General features: G+C 41.1%; 1 protein-coding gene across 3 annotated transcripts in view; it reads right to left on the bottom strand.

The window, feature by feature from the left end:
- Nucleotides 1-27,187, bottom strand: part of Cdh20 (cadherin 20) — a 331,255-nt gene that overhangs the window by 48,483 nt on the left and 255,585 nt on the right. For 2 of the 3 annotated variants that reach the window (XM_017598871.3, XM_017598872.3), the window contains exons 2-4: nucleotides 19,532-19,918; nucleotides 4,785-5,079; nucleotides 3,975-4,094 (exon numbers count right to left, since the gene is read on the bottom strand). In XM_017598871.3, coding sequence (XP_017454360.1) covers nucleotides 3,975-4,094; nucleotides 4,785-5,079; nucleotides 19,532-19,777 — 661 coding nt within the window. In that variant the 5' untranslated portion in view covers nucleotides 19,778-19,918. 3 annotated transcript variants of the gene reach the window in all.

Below are 27,187 nucleotides of genomic sequence, written 5' to 3'. Positions count from 1 at the left end.
TTGAAGACCAGCTTTAGCCCGTGGCGGTCTGATAGGACACATGGGATTATTTCTATCATTCTTTATCTGTTGAGGCCTGTTTCATGGCCGATTATTTGTTCAATTTTGGAGAAGGTATATCCTTTTGTTTTAGGTTAGAATGTTCTATAAACATCTTTTAAATCCATTTGGTTCATGACTTCTCTTAGTCTGTCTATATCTCTGTTTTATTTCTGTTTCCATGGTCTGTCCACTGATGAGACTGGGGTGTTGAAATTTCCTACTATTATTTTGTGAGGTGCAATATGTGCTTTGAGCTTTAGTAAGATTTCTTTTATGTATGTAGGTGCCCTTGTATTTGGAGCATAGATATTTAGGATTGACAGTTCATCTTGGTTAATTTTTCCTTTGATGAATATGAAGTGTCCTTCCTTATCTTTTTTGATGACTTTTGGTTGAAAATCAATTTTATTCCATTTTAGAATGGCTACTCCAGCTTGCTTCTTCAGACTATTTGCTTGGAAAGTTATTTTCCAGCCTTTTACTCTGATGTAATGTCTGTCTTTGTCTCTGAGGTGTGTTTTCTGTAGGCAGTAAAACGTTGGTTCCTCATTGCGTATCCATTTGTTAATCTGTGTTTTTTTTTTATTGGAGAATTGAGTCCATTGATGTTGAGAGATATTAAGGAATAGTGATTGTTGTTTCCTATTATATTCATGTTTGGATGTGAGGTTATGTTTGTGTGCTTTTCTTCTCTTTGTTTTGTTGCCAAGATGATTAGTTTCTTGCTTCTTCTAGGGTGTAGCTTGCCTCCTTATGTTGGGCTTTACCATTTATTATCCTTTGTAGGGCTGGATTTGTAGAAAGATATTGTGTAAATTTGGTTTTGTCGTGTAATGTCATGGTTTCTCCATCAATATAAATTGAGAGTTTTGCTGGATACCGTAACCTGGGCTGGCATTTTGTTCTCTTAGGGTCTGTATGACATCTGTCCAGGATCTTCTGGTTTTCATAGTTTCTGGCAAAAAGTCTGGTGTAATTCTGATAGGTCTGCCTTTATATGTTACTTGACCTTTTCCCCTTACTGCTTTTAATATTCTTTCTTTGTTTTGTGCATTTGGTGTTTTCACTATTATGTGCCGGGAGGTCTTTCTTTTCTGGTCCAATCTATTTGGAGTTCTGTAGGTTTCTTGTATGTTTATGGGCATCTCTTTCTTTAGGTTAGGGAAGTTTTCTTCTATGATTTTGTTGAAGATATTTACTCGTCCTTTGAGTTGGGAGTCTTCACTCTCTTCTATACCTATTATCCTTAGCTTTGATTTTCTCATTGTGTCCCGGATTTCCTGTATGTTTTGGGCCAGTAGCTTTTTCCATTTTCTATTATTTTTGACAGTTGTGTCGATGATTTCTATGGAATCTTCTGCTCCTGAGTTTCTCTCTTCTATCTCTTGTATTCTGTTCGTGATGCTTGTATCTCCTTGTCTCCTCCTTCAGTTTTCTATATCCAGGGTTGTCTCCATTTGTGCTTTCTTTATTGCTTCTATTTCCATTTTTAATTTCTTCACCCATTTAATTGTGTTTTCCTGTAATTCTTTCAGGGATTTTTGTGTTTCCTCTCTATAGGCTTCTGCTTGTTTATTTATGTTTTCCTGCATTTCTCTAAGGGAGTTCTTCATGTCTTTCTTGAAGTCCTTCATCATCATGATCAAATGTGATTTTCAATCTAGATTTTGCTTTTCTGGTGTGTTTGGATATTCAGTGTTTGCTTTGGTGGGAGAATTGGGCTCTGATGATGCCATGTAGTCTTGATTTCTCTTGCTTGGGTTCTTGAGCTTGCTTGTTGCCATGAGGTTGTCTCTGGTGTTATCTTGTTCTGTTATTTCTGACAGTGGTTAGACCGTCCTATAGGCCTGTATGTCAGGAGGGCTGTAGACCTGCTTCCCTGTAGGAGCCAGAGAGGTCAAGCACTGCCCAAGAAAACCTACAGAATCAATTATCCTGAGCCCATAGGAGCTCACTGAGACTGCACTGCCAACCAGAAAACCTACATGGGATGGATCTAGGCCCTCTGCACATATGTTAGAGTTGTGTAGCTTGATCTTCAAGTAGGACTCCTAACACTGGGAGCAGTGGCTGTCACTGACTCTGATGCTTGCCTTTCAGACCCTTTTGTCCCACTAGGCTGCCTCATCTAGTCTCAATAGGAGACAATGTGTCTAGTCCTACTGCAACTTAATATGCTAGGAGGTTGATGTGGCCTAGCCTTTTCTGAAGAGAAGTGGAGTAGCTGGAGGGGAGAAGAGGTGGGATAGGGGAGGTGCGGGAAAGGACTGGGAGGAGAGAAGGGAGAGGAAACTGCATTTGGGATATAAAGTAGATAAATAAATTAATTAAAAATAATAAAAGAAGAAAAGGGGTTTAAACCAGATGCACAGAAATGTAGGATTCAGATCCTGCCAGGGATGTGTAAAGATTCTTTTCTCCTGTTTCTCCTTCAGGTTAGAAATGCTTTCATACACTTGAAGTGAAAATAACAGGCTTATTGTTACAGGTTTATGATATAACCTGTAGTTAAACTGACCTTTTGCGTGGAAAGGGAAGTGTTTGGGAACAAGACCTTGGCTGAGCTTCTTCCTATGATCATGTACTGCAGTCACTGACACCATCCTAAAATGGTATTCTTGTAAATGCCTCTTTGCCAAAGCAATGACAATGTTTTCATGTATTTTTGAACTCAACGCTGTATATGTTCCTCATAAGAACTGTCAGAATAATGTAAAATACTTCTGAGGATATAAAGGACACCTGATCCCACCTGTATTTTCCTTTATCTTGGGCATCTCTTCATTCCTCCTCCCCTCCCTTCTCCTATTAGTAGAATTATTGACGTTTATGTTTTAAAGATGTTCTAACTGCAACCTTTTATCTTTCCTTCTACTAGTTTATACTCTCTCACTTTCTACCCCTATGGTAGCATTTTCTGAGTGCATGACTATATTGATGACTTCTAGAGGGAAAAACAGGTTAGTTATAATAGACATGTATTTCTTTTCTCTTTAGATTAATGAGGTGACTTTGACTATTCACTAATGACTTTACCACTGTGGGTTTTTTGCTTCAGGTCTTCCTTCTCCTAGGCCTGTTTTCCCTGTGTAAAGTGGGGGTAATAGCAGTTTGTAAATATTTTACTTGTGACATTAAATGGTAATGTTTACAAAAGTTCTTGGAGAAGGAGAAATCCTAGGACAAGTGTAAGATAGCAATGATGCAGTAATTATTCTGCCCAATGGAGAAACTAAAGTGATTTCCATGGTGGATTAAAACATGAACTCTGTAGTCAAAGTTTCATAAAACAAGTGAAGCCCCAGGTTCCTCTGGTGTCTCCTTTCCTGCCACAATATTTTTTATGAGTTCAGGTCTCTTTGCCATCTTCCCTTGTAGGGGTCATATTCATGAGCTATCACCACTCTCATTGGAACCCTCTTGCCCCAGCCTTAGGTTCTTCTTAGCAGACATTGTCTCAGCAGAGATAACATTAGGGACATGTTGATAACCACAGGAGCTTGGCTAGCACTTAACTTCCCAGTTTTCTCATCTGAATGAATCCTAACGATTCTGAGCTGCATGATTGCCCAGAAGGTCCTTCCTGGTTTCAAAATCTGTGATTCTAGCTGTAGAACAAGCCCCGGGGAATATATCAATTTTCTTTGCTCTTCATGAACTTATAAATGACCATGAACCTTGGGAATTTTGGAAAGTAGTAAGGAGATATTCTCTGTTGACAAGGCTTTGGTGTCTCTCAGCAATATAGTCCGACTGTCTCACCCTCTGGCAATTACAGTGTGTGCTCCTAATTCTAAAGATTATGAGCATCTTCTTTGTGCAATACACTTCCTGAAGAGTCCTTGACAAGAAGAGTTGGGTCTGTCTTAAGTAGGAAACACAGGGATTATTGAAAAAGCAAACACCTTTGATTTGATTCTTGTACTAGATACCTGTTTTGGAGTCCACAGAAAAATATGGCTGGCCCTGGAGAATGCTGTACACAACTCGGGCACTGTTGCCATAGGTTGGGTCATCAGCATCTGTGGCTGTCACTTGGATAACAGAGGTACCTGAGGGAGAGAAGTGGGAGAAATCTGTTGAAGCTCAGTTATGAAGAGCTGGTATAATCCTGCATGGTCAACCTTAAAACGTTTTACATATCTTGCTTGCTTCTCTGGAAGAGTTCCCTTTGTTGATCAAGCTTCCATAACTCCTATTTTGTTATTCAATAGGGATGATAGTTATTTATGTTAAATTCTTAGTAGTCAGTAAAAATAACACTGCCTATGTGGTCTTCTTTGTTTATTGGTAATGGCAACATTTATCTTAAAAATCTAATCTAATCTAATCTAATCTAACCTAAGCTAATATAATTTATCAGCACATACATGGTAGCACAAACCATCTATAACTCCAGTTCCAGAAGATTTGATGCTCTCTTCTAGCTTTTGCAGGCATCAGGCATGAAAGTGGTGCAGAGACATACACATAAAAGTAAAATAAAATTATTTTTAAAAAGTCATAGAAAAATACAGTTGAACGAGCAGAGAACTCAAGAACTCAGAAGTGGAAGGCATTGGAAGATTGTTACTTATGTGGCTGCTTCTGATATCTTTATAGCTTCCTACCTGCTGAAGGAGTTGGTAGTCATTTTAGCTTCACTTTTATGATTTCTGCACATTTTCTCCTCTATCTGTTCATAGTAGGATCCTCTACAGTGCATCTACTATTGGTGAAAAATGAGCTCATCATCACCTTACCTACTGGTGACATTTCTGGCACAGTGGCAACGTAAGGTCCATCCAGGAACTTGGGCTCGTTGTCATTGATATCTTGAATTTTGATAATAAACTCTGATTCTGGCTCCATTGGCCGGCCTGTTCTCCTGTCTAGGGCTTGAGCTCTTAGAGTATATTGGGCTCTTTCCTCTCGATCAAGCCTCTGAATGGCATGGATGTCTCCAGTGGTGTCATCAATGGTAAACACGATCCCTGCTCCTTCTCCTGAAAGGATGTATTTGATGGATCCATCTCCCCTGTCCATGTCTGAATGAAGCTGGGAACAAAAGCAGTGAAATGTCATTATTGATGTGCACAGATGTTGAGAATAAGCTAATTTTCACTTTGGAACAGACATAATACCTCCCTGTACATAGGAATGTTCTTTCCTCTTCTGTGTTAGTAAGTCTGTCTTTGAGATGATAAGTAAAGGGTAATACAGGAAGTTTTTCTATGTCATATTCTTATGTTATTAGTATATAATATGATATTATGATCTTAGTACTTTAAAATGATTGTTCTTTAGAAACCTAGAAGACATCTGTAGAAACAGGAGCAATCTTATTGAGAAAGCTTGTCTTTTTATCCAAGAAACAGAAAAAACAATAGGAAATTTTAAATATCTTAAAGTTAAAAATAAGTGGTGGCATATGCCTTTAATCCCAGTATTTAGGGCCAGAGGCAGGCAGATTTCTGAATTTGAGGCCAACCTGGTCTTTAGCATAAGTTTTAGGGAAGCCAGGAATTCATAGATAAACCCTTTCTTGAAAGGCAGTACAAATAAGAATGGTCTCATGCATGAGACCATGGACTTCCTAGTTTCCTATGTAAGACCGTGTTTGCTTATGTTTTAGGTATGAGGTGAGCTTTAAGTGCTGATTATGTGCATTGTGCTGTGGTAGGACTCATTCTTGGATTTAATTGATTCACTGAAGTCCCTGTGAATGGTTGAGTTAGGGACATGCTTCTCTGTTCATCCAACTGTATCTTTCTAAGACTTTTAAAAAATAATTTTATTTTATTTTTATATGTATGAGTGTTTTGCCTGTATATATGTCTCTGCAGCACTTTTGTACCTGATGCCTGCAAAAGCTAGAAGAGAGCATCAAATCTGGAACTGGAGTTGTAGATGGCTGTGTACCACCATGTAGGTGTTAGAAAACACACTAGGGTCCTCTGGAAGAGAAGCTGGTGTTCTTAACCATTTGGCAATGTCTCCAGCCCCATATTCTCATAATCTTTTGTAATAATTTCTCTAAAGGATTCTAAGAGCACAATTTTATCTCAGCCTAGAAACATATCTGACTTCATAATTGCACATAATGCAAGTGGGCAGCAGAGATGTTGGGGTTTTGTGTTACCCTTTAGGTCTCTTTCAAAAGAATCAGCATGAACATTTAGTTAGCACTTCTAATTTTGTTACTGTCTGTTTTCAGCACTTGCATACTTAAGCACCAAAATTTCAAACATTTAGTCAATAGACAGACAACACGTGTTATGCTTAATGCTACAAGACAAACAGATCTGATCTGAATATGTTCTCTGTCAGTTATCAACTGAGTGTCCTTGACAAGAGTAAATATACTTTATAAACCATTAATTTTCTTATATTATAAATGGAGAATAGCATTAATGCTTGTTTCCAAGGTTGCTGGGATCATTAGAGATTAATGTATGTAAAGTACAGAGGATTGTTCCTTTCCTGTAGTAAGAAAGCTATAAATGGGGCCAATTATGGTGATGATATATGACCTACTTGCAGAGAGAAAGGATATTAACATACCCATCTCTTATCTGCCCTCTTAAGCCTCCAGGAGTAAAACTAAGCTAAAGACATTGTTGTTATGCACAGCTTAATGGCCAGAGTCCCTGAAGCACTGGAAGGGTCCTGGCCCTGCTACACTGAGGATTCACCTGTAGGAACACTGTCTACTCACTTAATCTTGTGAACTTTGCTGTTTAAGGGACACCTGAAAGTGTTCACAGCTTCCTTAGACAGGGGTGGCTTGAAATGTTGGCATTTTGAGCTAATCTCAAACTTATTCCAGGCCAACCATGGATCCAAGCTGTGTCTTATCTGCAAAAGGGAAATAAGAGAATAAAATCACCCCCAAAATAGTTTTGTATTTCTTTTTGCTGAAAAATAGTCTATATAGAATATGGTGTTTTCACCTTTCTTTATTCCATATACACTATTATCACTAAAATCTATTTATGTAGTTTAAAAAGTAAGGGGAAAAAGCTTAGCACTTATTGTGTAGAAGTAAAAGACATTTAGCTTGGAACTGGGCATAAGAAATGAAAATGCATTTCCTCTGGAAACATGTTCCTGTTCAGATGAATGGAACTGGAAGGAGAAAGACAAAACACTTAGAAGTTTCTTAAATTATGAGAGATAAATATCTGTTCATGTGTGTATGTATATGTAGAACTTTATGGCCAATGGCATTTGACTTGCAAGAAAACAGGTTAAGGTATGTACGACAAGTTATGATGGATGTAGTTTAACACACTAAAGAACAATTGATGACATCACAGGCCAAGTGTGAGGACCCTGCCTTTGGAGCAGGCTTCATAAACAACAGAAACGAAAGCCAGCACTGCTGAGGAGCAACTCTGCTCCCTGAGATTGATGAGACTGGCTGTGGTCAAATGGAATCAGTGCTGAAGCTCACAGTCCTTCTCTTATTCCCCCACCCACTTCCCATGAGAAGATGCTAAGAACCTTTGCAGGCAATAAATTCTCTGGAGGGAAAGACTATGCAATCATCCCGGTATCATGGAGTAGATGGTACAGGCTCAGGCTAAAGCCTTTGGAGGGACCTCATGTTACCTTCCTTTTAAGGGTTAGTATCTTTTAGGTTGCTTCTGAGTGTGTCCACAGGTTTTCAAGGTGTCCTTTGACACATCTGAGAAGAGGGAACCTCAGTAGAAGAATTGCCTCCATCAGATGACCTGTGGGCATGTCTCTGGTTGGGGGCATTTTCTAGATCGCTGATCCTCTTAGGATGGCCATGTCTACTACTAGTGGTACCATCCCTTAGTAGTGGTACCATCCCTTAGTAGTGGTAGGTCTGTGTTATCTAAGAAAAATAGTTGAACCTCAACTGTTAATGTCTTGACTCCTTCTTGAGTTTCTGCTTGACTTCTTTTTTTTTTTTTTCCAATTTTTTTTCCTTTTTATTAACTTGAGTATTTCTTATATACATTTCAAGTGTTATTCCCTTTCCCGGTTTCCGGACAAACATCCCCCTCCCCCTTCCCCTTCCTTATGGGTGTTCCCCTCCCATCCCTCCCACCATTGCCGCCCTCCCCCCATAGTCTAGTTCACTGGGGGTTCAGTCTTAGCAGGACCCAGGGCTTCCCCTTCCACTGGTGCTCTTACTAGGATATTCATTGCTACCTATGGGGTCAGAGTCCAGGGTCAGTCCATGTATAGTCTTTAGGTAGTGGCTTAGTCCCTGGGAGCTCTGGTTGCTTGACATTGTTGTACTTTTGGGGTCTCGAGCACCTTCAAGCTCTTCCAGTTCTTTCTCTGATTCCTTCAACGGGGGACCTATTCTCAGTTCAGTGGTTTGCTGCTGGCATTCGCCTCTGTATTTGCTGTATTCTGGCTGTGTCTCTCAGGAGCGAACTACATCCGGCTCCTGTCGGTCTGCACTTCTTTGCTTCATCCATCTTGTCTAATTGGGTGGCTGTATATGTATGGGCCACATGTGGGGCAGGCTCTGAATGGGTGTTCCTTCAGTCTCTGTTTTAATCTTTGCCTCTCCCTTCCCTGCCAAGGGTATTCTTTTTCCTCATTTAAAGAAGGAGTGAAGCATTCATATTTTGATCATCCGTCTTGAGTTTCGTTTGTTCTAGGGATCTAGGGTAATTCAAGCATTTGGGCTAATAGCCACTTATCAATGAGTGCATACCATGTATGTCTTTCTGTGATTGGGTTAGCTCACTCAGGATGATATTTTCCAGTTCCAACCATTTGCCTACGAATTTCATAAACTCGTTGTTTTTGATAGCTGAGTAATATTCCATTGTGTAGATGTACCACATTTTCTGTATCCATTCCTCTGTTGAAGGGGATCTGGGTTCTTTCCAGTTTCTGGCTATTAAAAATAAGGCTGCGATGAACATAGTGGAGCACGTGTCTCTTTTGTATGTTGAGGAATCTTTTGGGTATATGCCAAAGAGAGGTATAGCTGGATCCTCAGGCAGTTCAATGTCCAATTTTCTGAGGAACCTCCAGACTGATTTCCAGAATGGTTTTACCAGTCTGCAATCCCACCAACAATGGAGGAGTGTTCCTCTTTCTCCACATCCTCGCCAGCATCTGCTGTCACCTGAGTTTTTGATCTTAGCCATTCTCACTGGTGTGAGGTGAAATCTCAGGGTTGTTTTGATTTGCATTTCCCTTATGACTAAAGATGTTGAACATTTCTTTAGGTGTTTCTCAGCCATTCGGCATTCCTCAGCTGTGAATTCTTTGTTTAGCTCTGAACCCCATTTTTTAATAGGGTTATTTGTTTCCCTGCGGTCTAACTTCTTGAGTTCTTTGTATATTTTGGATATAAGGCCTCTATCTGTTGTAGGATTGGTAAAGATCTTTTCCCAATCTGTTGGTTTCCGTTTTGTCCTAACCACAGTGTCCTTTGCCTTACAGAAGCTTTGCAGTTTTATGAGATCCCATTTGTCGATTCTTGATCTTAGAGCATAAGCCATTGGTGTTTTGTTCAGGAAATTTTTTCCAGTGCCTATGTGTTCCAGATGCTTCCCTAGTTTTTCTTCTATTAGTTTGAGTGTGTCTGGTTTGATGTGGAAGTCCTTGATCCACTTGGACTTAAACTTTGTACAGGGTGATAAGCATGGATCGATCTGCATTCTTCTACATGTTGCCCTCCAGTTGAACCAGCACCATTTGCTGAAAATGCTATCTTTTTTCCATTGGATGGTTTTGGCTCCTTTGTCAAAAATCAAGTGACCATAGGTGTGTGGGTTCATTTCTGGGTCTTCAATTCTATTCCATTGGTCTATCTGTCTGTCTCTGTACCAATACCATGCAGATTTTATCACTATTGCTCTGTAATACTGCTTGAGTTCAGGGATAGTGATTCCCCCTGAAGTCCTTTTATTGTTGAGGATAGCTTTAGCTATCCTGGGTTTTTTGTTATTCCAGATGAATTTGCAAATTGTTCTGTCTAACTCTTTGAAGAATTGGATTGGTATTTTGATGGGGATTGCATTGAATCGGTAGATTGCTTTTGGTAAAATGGCCATTTTTACTATATTAATCCTGCCAATCCATGAGCATGGGAGATCTTTCCATCTTCTGAGGTCTTCTTTAATTTCTTTCCTCAGTGTCTTGAAGTTCTTATTGTACAGATCTTTTACTTGCTAGGTTAAAGTCACACCGAGGTACTTTATATTATTTGGGTCTATTATGAAGGGTGTCGTTTCCCTAATTTCTTTCTCGGCTTGTTTCTCTTTTGTATAGAGGAAGGCAACTGATTTATTTGAGTTAATTTTATACCCAGCCACTTTGCTGAAGTTGTTTATCAGCTTTAGTAGTTCTCTGGTGGAACTTTTGGGATCACTTAAATATACTATCATGTCATCTGCAAATAGTGATATTTTGACCTCTTCTTTTCCGATCTGTATCCCCTTGATCTCCTTTTGTTGTCTGATTGCTCTGGCTAGAACTTCAAGAACTATATTGAATAAGTAGGGAGAGAGTGGGCAGCCTTGTCTAGTCCCTGATTTTAGTGGGATTGCTTCAAGTTTCTCTCCATTTAGTTTAATGTTAGCAACTGGTTTGCCTTATATGGCTTTTATTATGTTTAGGTATGGGCCTTGAATTCCTATTCTTTCCAGGACTTTTATCATGAAGGGGTGTTGAATTTTGTCAAATGCTTCCAGCATCTAATGAAATGATCATGTGGTTCTGTTCTTTCAGTTTGTTTATATGATGGATCACGTTGATGGTTTTCCGTATATTAAACCATCCCTGCATGCCTGGGATGAAGCCTACTTGATCATGGTGGATGATTGTTTTGATGTGCTCTTGAATTCGGTTTGCCAGAATTTTATTGAGTATTTTTGCCTCGATATTCATAAGGGAAATTGGTCTGAAGTTCTCTTTCTTTGTTGTGTCTTTGTGTGGTTTAGGTATAAGAGTAATTGTGGCTTCGTAGAAGGAATTCGGTAGTGCTCCATCTGTTTCAATTTTGTGGAATAGTTTGGATAATATTGGTATGAGGTCTTCTATGAATGTTTGATAGAATTCTGCACTAAACCCGTCTGGACCTGGGCTCTTTTTGGTTGGGAGACCTTTAATGACTGCTTCTATTTCCTTAGGAGTTATGGGGTTGTTTAACTGGTTTATCTGTTCCTGATTTAACTTCGATACCTGTTATCTGTCTAGGAAATTGTCCATTTCCTGAAGATTTTCAAATTTTGTTGAATATAGTTTTTTATAGTAAGATCTGATGATTTTTTGAATTTCCTCTGAATCTGTAGTTATGTCTCCCTTTTCATTTCTGATTTTGTAAATTTGGACGCACTCTCTGTGTCCTCTCGTTAGTCTGGCTAAGGGTTTATCTATCTTGTTGATTTTCTCAAAGAACCAACTTTTGGTTCTGTTGATTCTTTCTATGGTCCTTTTTGTTTCTACTTGGTTGATTTCAGCTCTGAGTTTGATTATTTCCTGCCTTCTACTCCTCCTGGGTGTATTTGCTTCTTTTTGTTCTAGAGCTTTTAGGTGTGCTGTCAAGCTGCTGACATATGCTCTTTCCTGTTTCTTTCTGCAGGCACTCAGCGCTATGAGGTTTCCTCTTAGCACAGCTTTCATTGTGTCCCATAAGTTTGGGTATGTTGTATCTTCATTTTCATTAAATTCTAAAAAGTTTTTAATTTCTTTCTTTATTTCTTCCTTGACCAGGTTATCATTGAATAGAGCATTGTTCAATTTCCACGTATATGTGGGCATTCTTCCCTTATTGTTATTGAAGACCAGTTTTAGGCCGTGGTGTTCCGATAGCACGCATGGGATTATTTCTATCTTTCTGTACCTGTTGAGGCCCGTTTTTTGACCAATTATATGGTCAATTTTGGAGAAAGTACCATGAGGAGCTGAGAAGAAGGTATATCCTTTTGCTTTAGGATAGAATGTTCTATAAATATCCGTTAAGTCCATTTGGCTCATGACTTCTCTTAGTCTGTCGACATCACTGTTTAATTTCTGTTTCCATGATCTGTCCATTGATGAGAGTGGGGTGTTGAAATCTCCCACTATTATTGTGTGAGGTCAATGTGTGTTTTGAGCTTTAGTAAGGTTTCTTTTACGTATGTAGGTGCCCTTGTATTTGGGGCATAGATATTTAGGATTGAGAGTTCATCTTGGTGGATTTTTCCTTTGATGAATATGAAGTGTCCTTCCTTATCTTTTTTGATGACTTTTAGTTGGAAATTGATTTTATCTGATATTAGAATGGCTACTCCAGCTTGCTTCTTCTGACCATTTGCTTGGAAAGTTGTTTTCCAGCCTTTCACTCTGAGGTAGTGTCTGTCTTTGTCTCTGAGGTGTGTTTCCTGTAGGCAGCAGAATGCAGGGTCCTCGTTGCGTATCCAGTTTGTTAATCTATGTCTTTTTATTGGGGAGTTGAGGCCATTGATATTGAGAGATATTAAGGAATAGTGATTATTGCTTCCCTTTATATTCATATTTGGATGTGAGGTTATGTTTGTGTGCTTTCATTCTCTTTGTTTTGTTGCCAAGACGATTATTTTCTTGCTTCTTCTAGGGCATAGCTTGCCTCCTTATGTTGGGCTTTACCATTTATTATCCTTTGTAGTGCTGGATTTGTAGAAAGATATTGTGTAAATTTTGTTTTGTCATGGAATATCTTGGTTTCTCCATCAATGTTAATTGAGAGTTATGCTGGATACAGTAACCTTGGCTGGCATTTGTGTTCTGTTAGGGTCTGTATGACATCAGTCCAGGATCTCTGGCCTTCATAGTTTCTGGCGAGAAGTCTGGTGTGATTCTGATAGGTCTCCCTTTATATGTTACTTGACCTTTTTCCCTTACTGCTTTTAATATTCTTTCTTTATTTTGTTCGTTTGGTGTTTTGACAATTATGTGACAGGAGGTGTTTCTTTTCTGGTCCAATCTATTTGGAGTTCTGTAGGCTTCTTGTATGTCTATGGGTATCTCTTTTTTTAGGTTAGGGAAGTTTTCTTCTATGATTTTGTTGAAGATATTTACTGGTCCTTTGAGCTGGGAGTCTTCACTCTCTTCTATACCTATTATCCTTAGGTTTGATCTTCTCATTGAGTCCTGGATTTCCTGTATGTTTTGGACCAGTAGCTTTTTCTGCTTTACATTATCTTTGACAGTTGAGTCAATGATTTCTATGGAATCTTCTGCTCCTGAGATTCTCTCTTCCATCTCTTGTATTCTGTTGGTGAAGCTTGTATCTACAGCTCCTTGTCTCTTCTTTTGGTTTTCTATATCCAGGGTTGTTTCCATGTGTTCTTTCTTGATTGCTTCTATTTCCATTTTTAATTCCTTCAACTGTTTGATTGTGTTTTCCTGGAATTCTTTCCGGGATTTTTGTGTCTCCTCTCTATGGGCTTCTACTTGTTTTTTTATGTTTTCCTGGAGTTCTTTCAGGCATTTTTGCGATTCCTCTCTGTAGGCTTCTACTTGTTCTCTAAGGGAGTTCTTCACGTCTTTCTTGAAGTCCTCCAGCATCATGATCAAAAATGATTTTGAAACTAGATCTTGCTTTTCTGGTGTGTTTGGATATTCCCTGTTTGTTTTGATGGCAGAATTGGGCTCCGATGGTGCCATGTAGTCTTGGTTTCTGTTGCTTGGGTTCCTGCGCTTGCCTCTCGCCATCAGATTATCTCTAGTGTTACTTTGTTCTGCTATTTCTGACAGTGGCTAGACTGTCCTATAAGCCTGTGTGTCAGGAGTGCTGTAGACCTGTTTTCCTCTCTTTCAGTCAGTTATGGGGACAGAGTGTTCTGCTTTCGGGCGTGTAGTTTTTCCTCTCTACAGGTCTTCAGCTGTTCCTGTGGGCCTGTGTCTTGAGTTCACCAGGCAGCTTTCTTGCAGCAGAAAATTTGGTCTTACCTGTGGTCCTGAGGCTCAAGTTCGCTCGTGGGGTGCTGCCCACGGGCTATCTGCAGCGGCAGCAACCAGGAAGATATGCGCCGCCCCTTCCGGGAGCTTCAGTGCACCAGGGTTCCAGATGGTCTTTGGCTTTTTCTTCTGGCGTCTGAGATGTGTGTGCAGGGAGCAGTCTCTTCTGGTTTCCCAGGCTTGTCTGCCTCTCTGAAGGTTTAGCTCTCCCTCCCACGGGATTTGGGTGCAGAGAACTGTTTATGGGGTCTGTTTCCTTCAGGTTCCGGCGGTGTCTCAGGCAGGGGTCCTGCCGCTCCTGGGCCCTCCCCCACGGGAGCCCAGAGGCCTTATACAGTTTCCTCTTGGGCCAGGGATGTGGGCAGGGGTGAGCAGAATTGGTGGTCTCTTCCGCTCAGCAGCCTCAGGAGTGCCCACCTGACCAGGCGGTTGGGTCTCTCTCTCACCGGGTCTGGGAGCAGAGAGCTGCTGTGGGCCGGGATCCGCGGGTGTGGGACTTCCGGTAAACACAGAACGTGCCCGGTCCTAGAGAAATTCTGCTTCCGTGTGTCCCAAGCTCACCAGGCAGCTTTCTTGCAGCAGAAAATTTGGTCTTACCTGTGGTCCCGAGGCTCAGGTTCGCTCGTGGAGTGCTGTCCACGGGCTCTCTGCAGCGGCAGCAACCAGGAAGACCTGTGCCGCCCCTTCCGGGAGCTTCAGTGCACCAGGGTTCCAGATGGTCTTTGGCTTTTTCCTCTGGCGTCCGAGATGTGTGTGCAGGGAGCAGTCTCTTCTGGTTTCCCAGGCTTGTCTGCCTCTCTGAAGGTTTAGCTCTCCCTCCCACGGGATTTGGGTGCAGAGAACTGTTTATCCGGTCTGTTTCCTTCAGGTTCCGGTGGTGTCTCAGGCAGGGGTCCTGCCGCTCCTGGGCCCTCCCCCACGGGAGCCCAGAGGCCTTATACAGTTTCCTCTTGTGCCAGGGATATGGGCAGGGGTGAGCAGAATTGGTGGTCTCTTCCGCTCTGCAGCCTCAGGAGTGCCCACCTGACCAGGCGGTTGGGTCTCTCTCTCATCGGGTTTGGGAGCAGAGAGCTGCTCTCTGCTTGACTTCTAACAGTGAATGATTATTACCCGGAAGTGTAATAATAAACCTCCTCTGGTTTCTTTTTGTCAAGGAGTTTTATCATAGCAACAGAAAGCAGATTAGAACACAAGGGGATGGGCAAAGTGCTCTAACAGTGAAATAGGAAAGTTCTTTCATGAACAGGAAGCATATCAGTCATATAAGAGGCTTAACCAGAACTCATTCCTTAGGAATATAGCTGTATGTCTCCAGGATCCTGAAGGAAGCAAGTCCTTATTTCAATAGCTATGAAGGAGGAGAGTACACTGGCATATCAGACCTATTGTGACTCTGGTAAATAGCCAGGGATCTTCTAGCAGGGGCAACAGGTTAGGGGCAGAGCTCAGCGTTTCTAGGATTTAAATGTGGAAGGCACCTCATGAGTCTGGGCCTGAAGGTCTCTGAGAAGAGAATATTGCCTGGGTAAAGTCTCAGGGATGGTGTAGATGTGCCCTACCCCCTAGTAAGTCCAGAAACTACCTACCTTCTCTGAGACAGAGCGTTGTAGGTAGTGCTGCTATTCTTGAGGTGGCCAGATAAGGATGAGAGCTTTAAAAAGCCCCCAAACTAGACCCCCGATGGTAAAATAAGGGAACAAGTCTAATCTCCCTCAAGCCTCCTGCTGTCTCTTTGGTATGATCCAGTTGGGAAAACAGAAATCAGAGTTCTAAGAGTCCTAGCTGTGACTACACAGGTGAGGGGCACTTTAAGGAGCTTGAAGTCATCAAAGAAAAGATCATGTAACGTTTGAGTTTCTGAGCCACAGAATACACATTTGATTGTAAAAGTTACAATGTGGGATATGAAAAGTTCTCTAAGGCTCTTGAAAAATTGATAGGACCATTAAAATATTTTACCTTTATTTGTATTTATTTCAGCTAACACTAAGTGAACCCCAGCTATAACAAACAAGTACATTCTAGGGAGAGATCTTTCCTCTAGAAATTTTCTAGACAGAAAAATGGATATTTCTTCTATTTCACAAGTTTAGTCTTTAAGGGCTCAGTCAGAATTGGAGGGAATGCTGGAAAGTAGATGTATATTCTAAAAATAACAGCAATAATACTTTTGTTGAGTTAGGATTTTGGGAACAGGTTAGGTGGGCCTCATACCTTTTGCCAGTGAAGTTTCTGAGTGCCCAGTGACATTCCGGAAGGGCAGTAAGTGCATGTAATTGTGGTTAGACAGTAGCCTTGTAAAGTTTAACCTCTGCAGGACTTGTGCCTTTGGGTCCATGCCCAGGCAGAGCTCTCTGTAACCCTCCTAGCAGGTGTCAGTAGAGTCTAGCTTTAAGTTGACAGTGCCATGTCTTTGGGAAGCCTGGTGTGGATTTTACAAGGCCATACCAATTAATTCTGATCATTGTTGCCGTATTCCAGTCTGAAATAAGCACATTCTCTGGCAGGCTCTCTAAACAGACATCTCCCAGAGCTTCTGGTGACAAGCTGACTGTCTCTGTTATAAAGGAAGTGAAAGATAGATGAATTCTCTTCAAAAGAAAGTAGAGAGAGGGACTCGGTGACTAAACATCTAAGTTTCTTGTGTGTGAAGTGACACATTAGTGTTGGGTAAACCCTAGTGTGTGACTGGGGCAGGTGACTGGCCAGGCATATGGAGGTTCTATACCCAGGGTTGAGAATGCTCCTCCTTGAAGTTTCTTACCTATTTACATATTTCCCTTTTTAAATAAGTGTTTCTTACTTTTCTCTTAACCAAGCTAACTCCCAATTGATACTGGACTGTTATATTTATTTAAGAGCACAAGAACTGAACAATAGCACTGTGTTGGAATCATCTAAAGTAATTTGACTACCTCCCAGCCAAAATGCCCAAGATACTTGCATTTTATGACTTTTTCTCATCCAGGTGTTTTCTCTTGGTGTTTCACACTGTCCTAGAGACTGCAGTGCTCTGTGGAGAATCCCCACTTCCTCTCTCTCTCCTCCTCCCCTGAGTAGGAGGAATCTCTATTCTCTGCCCTGTTCATTCACTGACTAGTCATCCAGGTTTATTGAGCAATCAGGAAAGAATTAGGGAGCAATGTTTATACAACACCGAGGCAGAAGACTTTTAGAATAAGGATTAGAAGAGATATGCGGGCACAGAAATCAGCATTTAAATAGTATAAGTATAATCTTTACACAGAGCACAATGACATGGTGTCTACATTTCCCAGCATCAATGAGAAGTTCAGGAAGCAAGTCTTCAGGATCCTGATTCCACTGGACCTCTCTGGATAGTGTCATGGCTAAATTTCAAGTCACTGGCGAGCTATTTTCTGAACAATGGGGAAAGAAATCCCATGGCTGTGGGGCAAGAGTGATGGCTACGGAGCTTACCACTAGTGTGATCAGCCTTGTGGACAGAACCCTTTACCCCGAGCCCAGTTCCTTAGGTTGCATTCACCTCACAGAGCTGTTAGAACTGTTTGCTTCTTGTGCATGGGACTGAAGGGATGAGCAAAGTCCGCCACTATATCGGTTGACATTTTCATTCTACACTATTATCTTGGCTACTTTTGTTCTGTGTCTGGGAGGTGATAGACAAGACTGGGAATCAGCACCCCTGTTTTTATCCTTTAAAAGAAGGAAGACAGCCCTAAATTGTAAGAGAATACATAATAGTTGCAGAATACTAATGTTATTTTCTTAAATATATTTCCATTATCACCCCAAATATCTACTCTGAAGGACTATTTTGCAACTATCAATAAACTGGATGTCTTCAAATCTGTTAGGCTGAAGAAATGTTCACGGTGTAAGTAGTTTGTAGGGTAGATGCTTGGGAATTTAAATGCCACCTTAGAGTGGTAGCCATAGTATATGCCTATCAGGACAGTATCATGAGCACATACCTGGCTTGTTTCGAAAGTGATGGGAGGAAGCTAGAAAAAGACACATCTTGGGTCTGAGGAAGAGGATGTTCGTGAATCGTGTGCTGATTCAGAAGTTTAGCATACTAGAGTAGGTGCTTTGAAAAGAAAAAAATGCTCAGCGGAATCGTTCCACAGGGAGACTAGGTAGTGCCTGCTCAGTTAATCTGATCTTGAGGAACAGAGAATCATGATAACGAAGAAAATCATAGAGGAAGAAGTGAATCGGAGAGTAACTGGTAAGGAGATCTCTTTGGTGACTGATCATGTAGAAAGGATAAAGAAGATGAAGGAGAATTTAGAGGCCAGGGAATTTAACTTGCAGGAGCGTTACCTATGCTTTATGAGTTGCTGAGTTCCCAGAACGAACTCTGTACCACTATTGCCACTACTGAGCACTCCAAAGTGACAATGAGTAATTATCACAGGTACCATGCTAAGCATTTTTTGAGGGTCAGCTTATCCAATCCTTACCACACCATCAGGTGTGGTAATAATGACTATTTATTTACCCATTCAACCATGTTTTTTAGCCAACTTTGTATTTAGTGTTGAAGAAAAATGAGAACAATGTTCTTTCCCTCTTGGAGGATCTAGTCTAGTCAGGGATTAAGAAGGGAGCAGTGGGGACTGAAGGGATGGCTCAGCATGTTAGAGTGCTCACCAGTCTTGCAGAGGACTGAATTTAGGTTTTTTTTCACGGTTTACAACTCCAGCTTCAGGAGAATCAATGCTCCCTCTGGCCTCAGCAGTCATTGCTATCAGACATACTCATGTGTGCACACATATCCATACACACCCACACGCAACCACATCCACCCACTTACCACCCCTCACACTTAAATATTTAAAAAACAACCTTAAGAAAAGAAGGGAGTGGTAGGTAGCTGTTGAGTCTATTGAGGACTTCGGTTCACAAGGTTCCCTGAAAGCCCTGTGTTCATATCAGAAACACATGCTTCTAGTTTTGACACTAACCAAGTGTTTAAGTTGTCAGAATGAATTATCTATTTTCTAATTAATTACTTGTCTCCCATTGTCTCTCTTTTTGTTGCATTTATAAAATGGTCTCTGATTAACAACCAAATAAGGCAAACAAGAGAAAGCCAAGGTTAAAAATGAAATGATAAACAAATTAAGGGGCTTTTATTAAAAAGTTTATAAATATATTCATTCATTGATTGTCTCTAACTAACCCCAAAGCAGTCATACTAAGATATTTTGAAGGAAGAATGTTTTATTGTTTTGTTGTTGATTTTCATAAAACACAGGTCTCAAGTTAAAGCTATAGAAGTACTTATACCCCCCCCCCCCACTGCTCCCTCTACTAAGGGCTAAGTGGCTTTTCTTAAGGACTGAAACATTCCCTCAAAACATGGTTGTGGTTTATTCCCACTGAATGGAAGCTTAGAGAAGGAGAGAGTCTTCTTTCTGACCGGTATCTGACATAAGAAATGGTGTATTTTAGCTGGAGGTCAATAATGTCCGACTAGTTAGCATTTTTCTTAGACCTCAGACATAGGCTAGATGATCGTTCATATTCAATTCACTTTAGTACCCAATCTCCACATCAGATACTCTGAGAATTTCTCTTTCTACCGGGCACGTCTTACCTTGCCGACATACAGAGGGTCAGTCCCAGTGTACTCTTCCAGGACAAAAAATTGGTTCCAAACCCAGCTCCTCCTGCTCCGCTGATGTGACTGTGGCTTTCCTGAGAAGAGTGTATCTAACTCGACTTCCGGCATCGGAGTGCTGGACAGAACGGTGGTCGCAAGGTCCATCAGTGCCCAGAAGTACAAGGATGTGCCAAGTCCAAGCCAGCTCTTTGCATTGCTCATTCTACCTGTAGTCCACATCGGCTTGCAGGAGTTTCAGAAGCCAAGTAGAATGGCAAGCCCTGGGGTTGAGTATTTTCCAGATTAAAAAAAGCCACGCCACAGGTTATTGGAAACTCATTGCTTCCCAAAGGAGGTCTCCATTCAAGTCAAGGTGAAGTCCTGTCAAGTTAAGGGAAACACTGTCAGAGGATTCCTTTCTGGGGTTATTTGTATGTTTTCTAGAAATGTCAGTAAATAATGTGTTTTCTGCTCAATGAGTCAGCAGTTATCCCTTATGAAATATCTCTAATAAATAATATTTTGATTATAAAAAGATGATATATCTTGCTAGAACCAGCCTCAAATATTTGGATTTGGATTCTGAGACAATAAAACTAGTAAAAACAAACAAACAAACAAACAAAAAACTTCTCAACAGTAGCTTACCTTAAGGCCTAGACTGTCTCAATGATTGTCTGGGAAAATTAATATTATGTTTTTCAAAATATCTGTAATCAGAAAGCCTCCTGAACTCTTTAGAATAGCATTCACTTCTAAAATTTACCTCTACCAACATTTCTATTAGCTCAGCTGATTTTTTTGGCTTATTAAAAAATAGAAAAAAGTTGGACTCTTTTTTCTTTTGCCAACAACAATTATCTCGTGCCTATTCCTGTTATTGATTATGCTATGAATCTTGGGCTTCATTTATAAGAAGACATAGATGACAACTTGTAACTTTAATCATTCTCTGAACTCATGAGAATCAAGTTTCATACTCTACTGCTTTGGCTGTGGAGTGCTGATAGGGGTTGCTAATGTGACCTTTCAAGGATGTGAATGGTCAGTTAATCATTATATCCTTCACAGGGGACTTTAAAGTGCTATTAGTCACATGCCACTACAAGTAAGCTGAGAGTCGTTCTAACAGATTTTCTTCCTGGCCCGAAAGACTCATTTAGGCAAAGGAACGTTAACTTCTACCCAGGAAGCAGCTTTTCATCAGTCAGACTTCTTCTGTGGCTGCAGAATCAGATTTAACTTGTGACCTCACTCTACAGCTATGACCTCATCAACCTTTTCTTCCCCTCTAGGCCTGGGTTTGATGAAATAAACTTGTACTCAGGCTACTAATCAGAGCAATGGAAGTATTTTCTGTGCACTTAATAGTTTCACTGCTAACTTGCAGAACTGCTGCTGTGCCTAGGAATGAATGTGTGCACCTGGGAGTTTCAGATCTGTGCAACTAAATAGTGACCTTCGTTTTGAAAGTGGCTTAGAATAGATGTATTGATGCTAATTCAGCTCCTGCCTTCCATTTGTAATCTCCAGAAGAAGGTTTAGCCTCCTCTGTAATTCTCCCCAGTGAGATGCACAAAAAGATTTACAAATATCCCATAATTATTCATATAGAGTTATTTCAGTTTGTGACAAGTCATATCAGTGGAGCTGTCAGAGAGGAAAGTCTGAGGAAACTGGTTTGTAACAGACCAGTAGAAAGGCCGTGACTCTTCAGAGCTCTGATCTACATATAGATTGTATCTTAAGGGAAATGCATGCCAAGTGTGCCTTATTTAGGCCGATTTGTTTGTGGTATTGTTAGAAGGTGAGTTTCCAGGCAGCAGCAGTTCTTTCTCTCTATGGATTCACCAACAGAATCAGAAACATAGATAACTTTTTTTTTTTTGGTCCCTTTCTAAGGGGAGGTGTTTTTGAAGGAGGAACTTCAATATGGGAGATCAACTGATAGAAAGGATTGACGAGACACAGATATGCTGTCTTTGCGATATATATAATGTGAATAGACCACAAAACTCCTCACAGATTACTATGCTTGGCAAGCCACAAAGGGCATGAATGGTGTATGTATTATCAACACACCGATGACACAAGAGCGACAAACTAGCTTAGACAGTTTGTTCTCTGCTTCCCTCTTTACTTGTCTACCTCAGTCATCAAGACTGTGATTAGAACTCTGCGGACTGACTCAGGGAGTGGCTCCCATATTTACTATCCTCATCTGTTAAGCAGGAACAGGAATTCTCCTGTCTACACCACAGGACTCTCGTGAGACTATAAAGGGCTAATGAAGGTTAATGATGAAAATAACCGCCGGAATTTGGAGAATCACATAAATTGACAGGGGCATATGTGAAAATATAAAACAAAGATAAAACATGTTTCATGGATACAACTGGGAACAAAATCCTACAGGAGTGTGTAGTGAAATCATCCCACAGATCTCTAATGTGTGTTGAGTACTCTTTGATAGAAGATTCTGACTCAGTCCAATTGTATAGTAACCACTCGTGACATTTTCTTATGAAGATATTTAATAAAGGAACAGCTACTAGAAAACTCTGTAGAAAGTCCTTTTATATATTGCAATTATCAACATAGAATATGCTTTATGTGTATACATACATGTGCATTTTGGCTAATGCATGGGCTTCATACAAGACTTTTCTCTAGGACTCTTATTTTTCTCTGGCTTTTTGAGTCCCCTCCCCACCCTCTGCATGGGTTTAAAGGTCCCTCTCTCTTCCCACTGACTAAAGTTCATGAACAGCAAGATTTGAGGAAATGTTGAGGGATTTCAAGTAGTGACCATTTTATTCTTCCGTCTCTCATCAAGAGACGAGTGTTATTGCCAATTAAGCTGTCCCGTCCTTACGTATAGGCATGATCTGAAGACTTAAAAAAATTCCCTTGAAACTTTGTGATGAATATTTCGTGGGCAGTTCAATTGCCTCAGCTTTTCTCTCCCTCTCTTGCTTACTTGGGCTCCCTGCAAATGAGTGTAAAATTCTGTTTTCTTTCACTTTATGTGCACAACAGTGATTTTGGGGTGTTTAGGCCATGTGGAGCCCCCTGCAATTCAGTGAAAGGTGGTGGTTCCTGGGCCCCCTCTGATTTAGCAATGATGATTTCTGTGTATGTAAACTCTGAGTTAATGAACTGGGTCATGACACATGATGGAAAGCAAACCATTTCTGTATTCTCAGAGTGAAGCACACAGAAAATACTCCCTGCCTAAATTTCCAGAAATAAAAAGCCATGCTGCATGATAGTAACACTGTTCTTATCATAGTTAGAGTTGCTTTCTACAAAAGAAGGAAAAAAACCACTTATGTTAGACTTAACCATTTGTAATTATAGACGGCATGGTTCTCACATTTATACTTTTCCTACAGATATGAATAGATTGCTTGTTTGAGGCTAATTACTGTTTCTGTAAATGAGAATGCTGACATGAATATCTATACACAGGTCTGCTTTGGGGAGAATACCCATGCCATGTGAGGACTACATTAGTGGAAATTGACTTCTGTGCTAAATGAATCTTTTAAAAGTTCCCAACCCCCTATTCTCTTGAAAGAAAGCAAACAGCTTGGTAATGAACACAGTAGGAGGAAATTAAAGTTGTGCTCAAAGTGTGTTCTCAGTGAATTGTTTATTTTGTTACTTAAATTCGTTGTGATATTTAAAATGTAGACGGGAGGATGGTTACTGCTTTCTCCTTGAAATGAACTGGGCTTTTATGGTCTTCCTCTGATTTCTCTTCTCATTACCCAGTTTTCCTGGGCTTTTCATGAAAATGGAGGAACTGCTTAGAAAACTTCAAATGGGGTGTCTGCAGAAAACTGTTAGAGACTCCCTGTGGGAAAGAGGGGTGCTTGGTTTGCTGCTGTGCCCCTATCCCTTTAGTGAAGTGGTGATGTGTGTTGACAATGGTATCTGGTAACATATCTACAACTTTTATCTCTTTGTGAACTTATTAAAAATTCATGTAAACTTCAGGAAGTTGACGTGAATCCACATCATTCAGGTCAAATAGATCCCAGAGAAGTACTCTTAGGTTTCTTCACTTGCCGGTTTCTGACAGAGGGATTCCTCTCTCTTTCCCCCGATCTTAGGTTTCTACTCTGCAAACTACCAGGACCTTAAACCCTGCAGTTTCAAATGTATACCCAAGATAAAAATTTCCCGAAACTCCTTAAATGTCTTTAATGTTACCTTTGATCCCTTATCATATATCCATATATATATGATATATGATATATATGATATATATATATTATATATATATATCTTGTTCCAGCAGATTTCCAACTAACTAAACACTGCAAACTTCTTCCAATTCACCAGCCCTAGGTGCTCTTGATGGAATTTCCAACCAGTCTGAACCTCTGCTATCTAAATAGCTCCAAAGCTTTACAAAGCTACTCCAAAGTGGCTTGCCCCAGATGGTCCAGAAGTGTGGTGCAGCAGGTGGTGAAAGGTACCCTGATTCCTGGTCGAGACAAGTAGAATCCCCAGGGATCCTAAAAGGGATGGCAGGTGCATTCCTAGCCTTTCAGATCAGGGCCTCACTAGCTGCAGACCCCCCCCAAACCCCTGTAGAAAGGTTTGAGACAGACCAGTCACATAGAGCAATGCCCCAAGCCCCTCCTCCACAGGAAAGGACGTGACCACAGGTTACATAGGCTCTAGACAGATCAGTCACAGAGGATAATGCCCCAAATCCCTTCTCCACAGGTGAGGATGTGACCACAGATCACATAGGCTCAAGACAGATCAGTCATAGAAAGAGGGCCATGCCCCTGAATATGTAGATGAGGTCTGACCCATCCAAAAAACTATTTAACTGTCTTATTCAGAATTAAAGGTGTAGAGGAATTATTCCATCATCTGAGAGCTTCTGTCTTAAGAGCTGTAACACCATTGCTTGGGGGAGGAGGTCTGATCTCCCTGAAACAGATCTGATTGCTGCCAGAAGCTCCCCTGCACCTCTTGCCAGCTAGTCAGTCTTCTGCTGGCTCAGCCTTGCCCGAGCAACCGAAGCGGCAAGCAGCAGTGGAAAGGAGCAGGACAGGCAGCTGAGGGCAGGGGAAGCTGTTCCCCCTCCGTGCCCAAGTTCTCTCCATCTTACCTGAACCTGAGCACCTAGCAGGTTGAGAGACTGCCGTGGGAGAGCATCCTGGAACCGGAGCCCTAAACAGAAGAGCCTGTATAGCAAGTGAAACAGGTGGCCTTGGCTCACATTTCAGCTTTCTTTGGTCCCCAACTATGATGCCCAATGCCAGCAGGAAGCAGTCATAGAAAAGAGTATGTCCTCCTTTTTCATGTATTATCAACAAAAGGCACTCAAACCAGGACTAATGGCTGAGGTTTCTACTTAACATATCCAACCATGGCCACCAGGTTCTCCCAGCATCCCTCAATTCCTGCCTACTATAGAACGTGGCTGGCCTACCATATGCCCCTTTCTCTAAACTTCTCCAGTCCAAGAGCTGGGCTGTTCTTCCTCCAGTTGCTCTTCTGCATATAATCCAGCCATTTTGGTTACCCAGAACCCTCTAACGTACCCTTTACTCTCCTGATCTTCTGGTCTCCTGGTCTCCCCTCTCCCTGCCTTTCCTTCACCCACATGGCCAAGCTCAGGGTCATTTTCACTCTCGACTGTCCCAGATGTCCTTGCCTCTGACTATGCTCTCCCTTTTATTTACAATAAACTTTCTCCTACACTATAACTAAGAGAAATACTGTCTTTCCCTTTTCTTTCTTTCTTTTTTCTCATTTAGTATCAGTGTTTTGCTGTTGCTGCACTTCTTTAAGCAGTCAGGCCGATTTTAACCAAGAGCCTCAAAAATGCACTTCAAAGAAAACACGGAAAGAGAAGCTTCATGGAGATCTTAGATGTCACAATGAAACATGACAGTATACCATAAGGTGCCCACATTAAATCAGAATGTGGCTTGGCATCCCACGTTGTTCCATGTCTCCATTAAAGGTCTCTTGTGAGGCTTAGGAGTCAGATTCCTTCAGTATAAACTACAGAATTTCTAGAGAATGACAGGTGTGGTCACGGGGACATACATAACTAAAATGCTCATACAGTGATTGTACATTTGAGCACACATGGATTGCAAATAATAGGCCATATAGAATAGCAGAGAGGTAATCTTTTAGTGACTTTGTCATTTTCATTTGAATATTCCTGAATCTGTTTGCCACTTTGGGACTCCATTTGGAGAAGGATCCATGGCATGATTTTGAATCATAAAGGGAAGAACAGTGCTCCTAGCAGAAGTAACTTTCATTAACTTCAGAGGTTACACTCACACCTTTCTCTCACAGCAGTCTTCAGGTAAGTTAAATCCTCATCATAATTATGAATTCACCAACCTACCCCCTGTCCCTTGTTCCTGAAGACCTCATCTCTTTCCCCTTTTATTAAAAATAGACATTACATTTTTGCATTATAGTGTCCCCTCATTTTACTCCTCCCAGTTCCTACCCACCTCCCATCCCATCCTGATGTACTCCCTTTCTCTCATTAGAAAAGAACATGCTGGGGTTGGGGATTTAGCTCAGTGGTAGAGCGCTTGCCTAGCAAGCGCAAGGCCCTGGGTTCGGTCCCCAGCTCTGAAAAAAAAAAAAGAAAACAAAACAAAAAAAAAACAAAGAAAAGAACATGCTTCTAAGAGATAACAACAGAACATAACAAAATAAAATATAGCAAGATAAAACAAAACCTATCATACTGAAATTGGACAAGACAACCCGGCAGAAGGAAAAGAGCTCCGAGAGAAGTCAAAAGAATCAGAGACCTACTCATTCACATACTCATGGCTCCTACAAAAATACTACAGTGAGTGCAGGCAGACAGGAGCCGGATGTAGATCTCTCCTGAGAGACACAGCCAGAATACAGCAAATACAGAGGCGTATGCCAGCAGCAAACCACTGAACTGAGAATAGGACCCCCGTTGAAGGAATCAGAGAAAGAACTGGAAGAGCTTGAAGGGGCTCGAGACCCCATATGTACAACAATGCCAAGCAACCAGAGCTTCCAGGGACTAAGCCACTACCTAAAGACTATACATGGACTGACCCTGGACTCTGACCTCATAGGTAGCAATGAATATCCTAGTAAGAGCACCAGTGGAAGGGGAAGCCCTGGGTCCTGCTAAGACTGAACCCCCAGTGAACTAGTCTATGGGGGGAGGGCGGCAATGGGGGGAGGATGGGGAGGGGAACACCCATAAGGAAGGGGAGGGGGAGGGGCTAGGGGGCTGTTGGCCCAGAAACCGGGAAAGGGAATAACACTCGAAATGTAAATAAGAAATACTCAAGTTAATAATAAAAAAAAATACTACAGTGAAAGCGACAGCTCACACATAGAGGCTGTGGTGCTCATCCATGTAGGCCATGCTGCTTTAGTCAGTTTCTGTGAGCTCATATGAGTTCTGTGTAGTTGCTTTAGAGGGTAAGGCCTTCACTTTTTAATGGATCCAGGACTTCCCTGCTAGATGCCTACTGGAGTTTTAGTTCTGTTCTAATACCACATAGATCTCACCTGTGCTATAGCACTGCATTTTCTCAGATTCATGTCTCTGAAATGGGCTGTATCTTAACACCAGTGTGTGGACATGTCTTGTGCCAT

The sequence above is a fragment of the Rattus norvegicus genome, chromosome 13 (genome assembly GCF_036323735.1).
Source record: "Rattus norvegicus strain BN/NHsdMcwi chromosome 13, GRCr8, whole genome shotgun sequence".
NCBI classification, from domain to species: domain Eukaryota; kingdom Metazoa; phylum Chordata; class Mammalia; order Rodentia; family Muridae; genus Rattus; species Rattus norvegicus.
The sequence above is the reverse complement of the archived record's forward strand: the minus strand, read 5'-3'. Positions and strand labels throughout refer to the sequence as shown.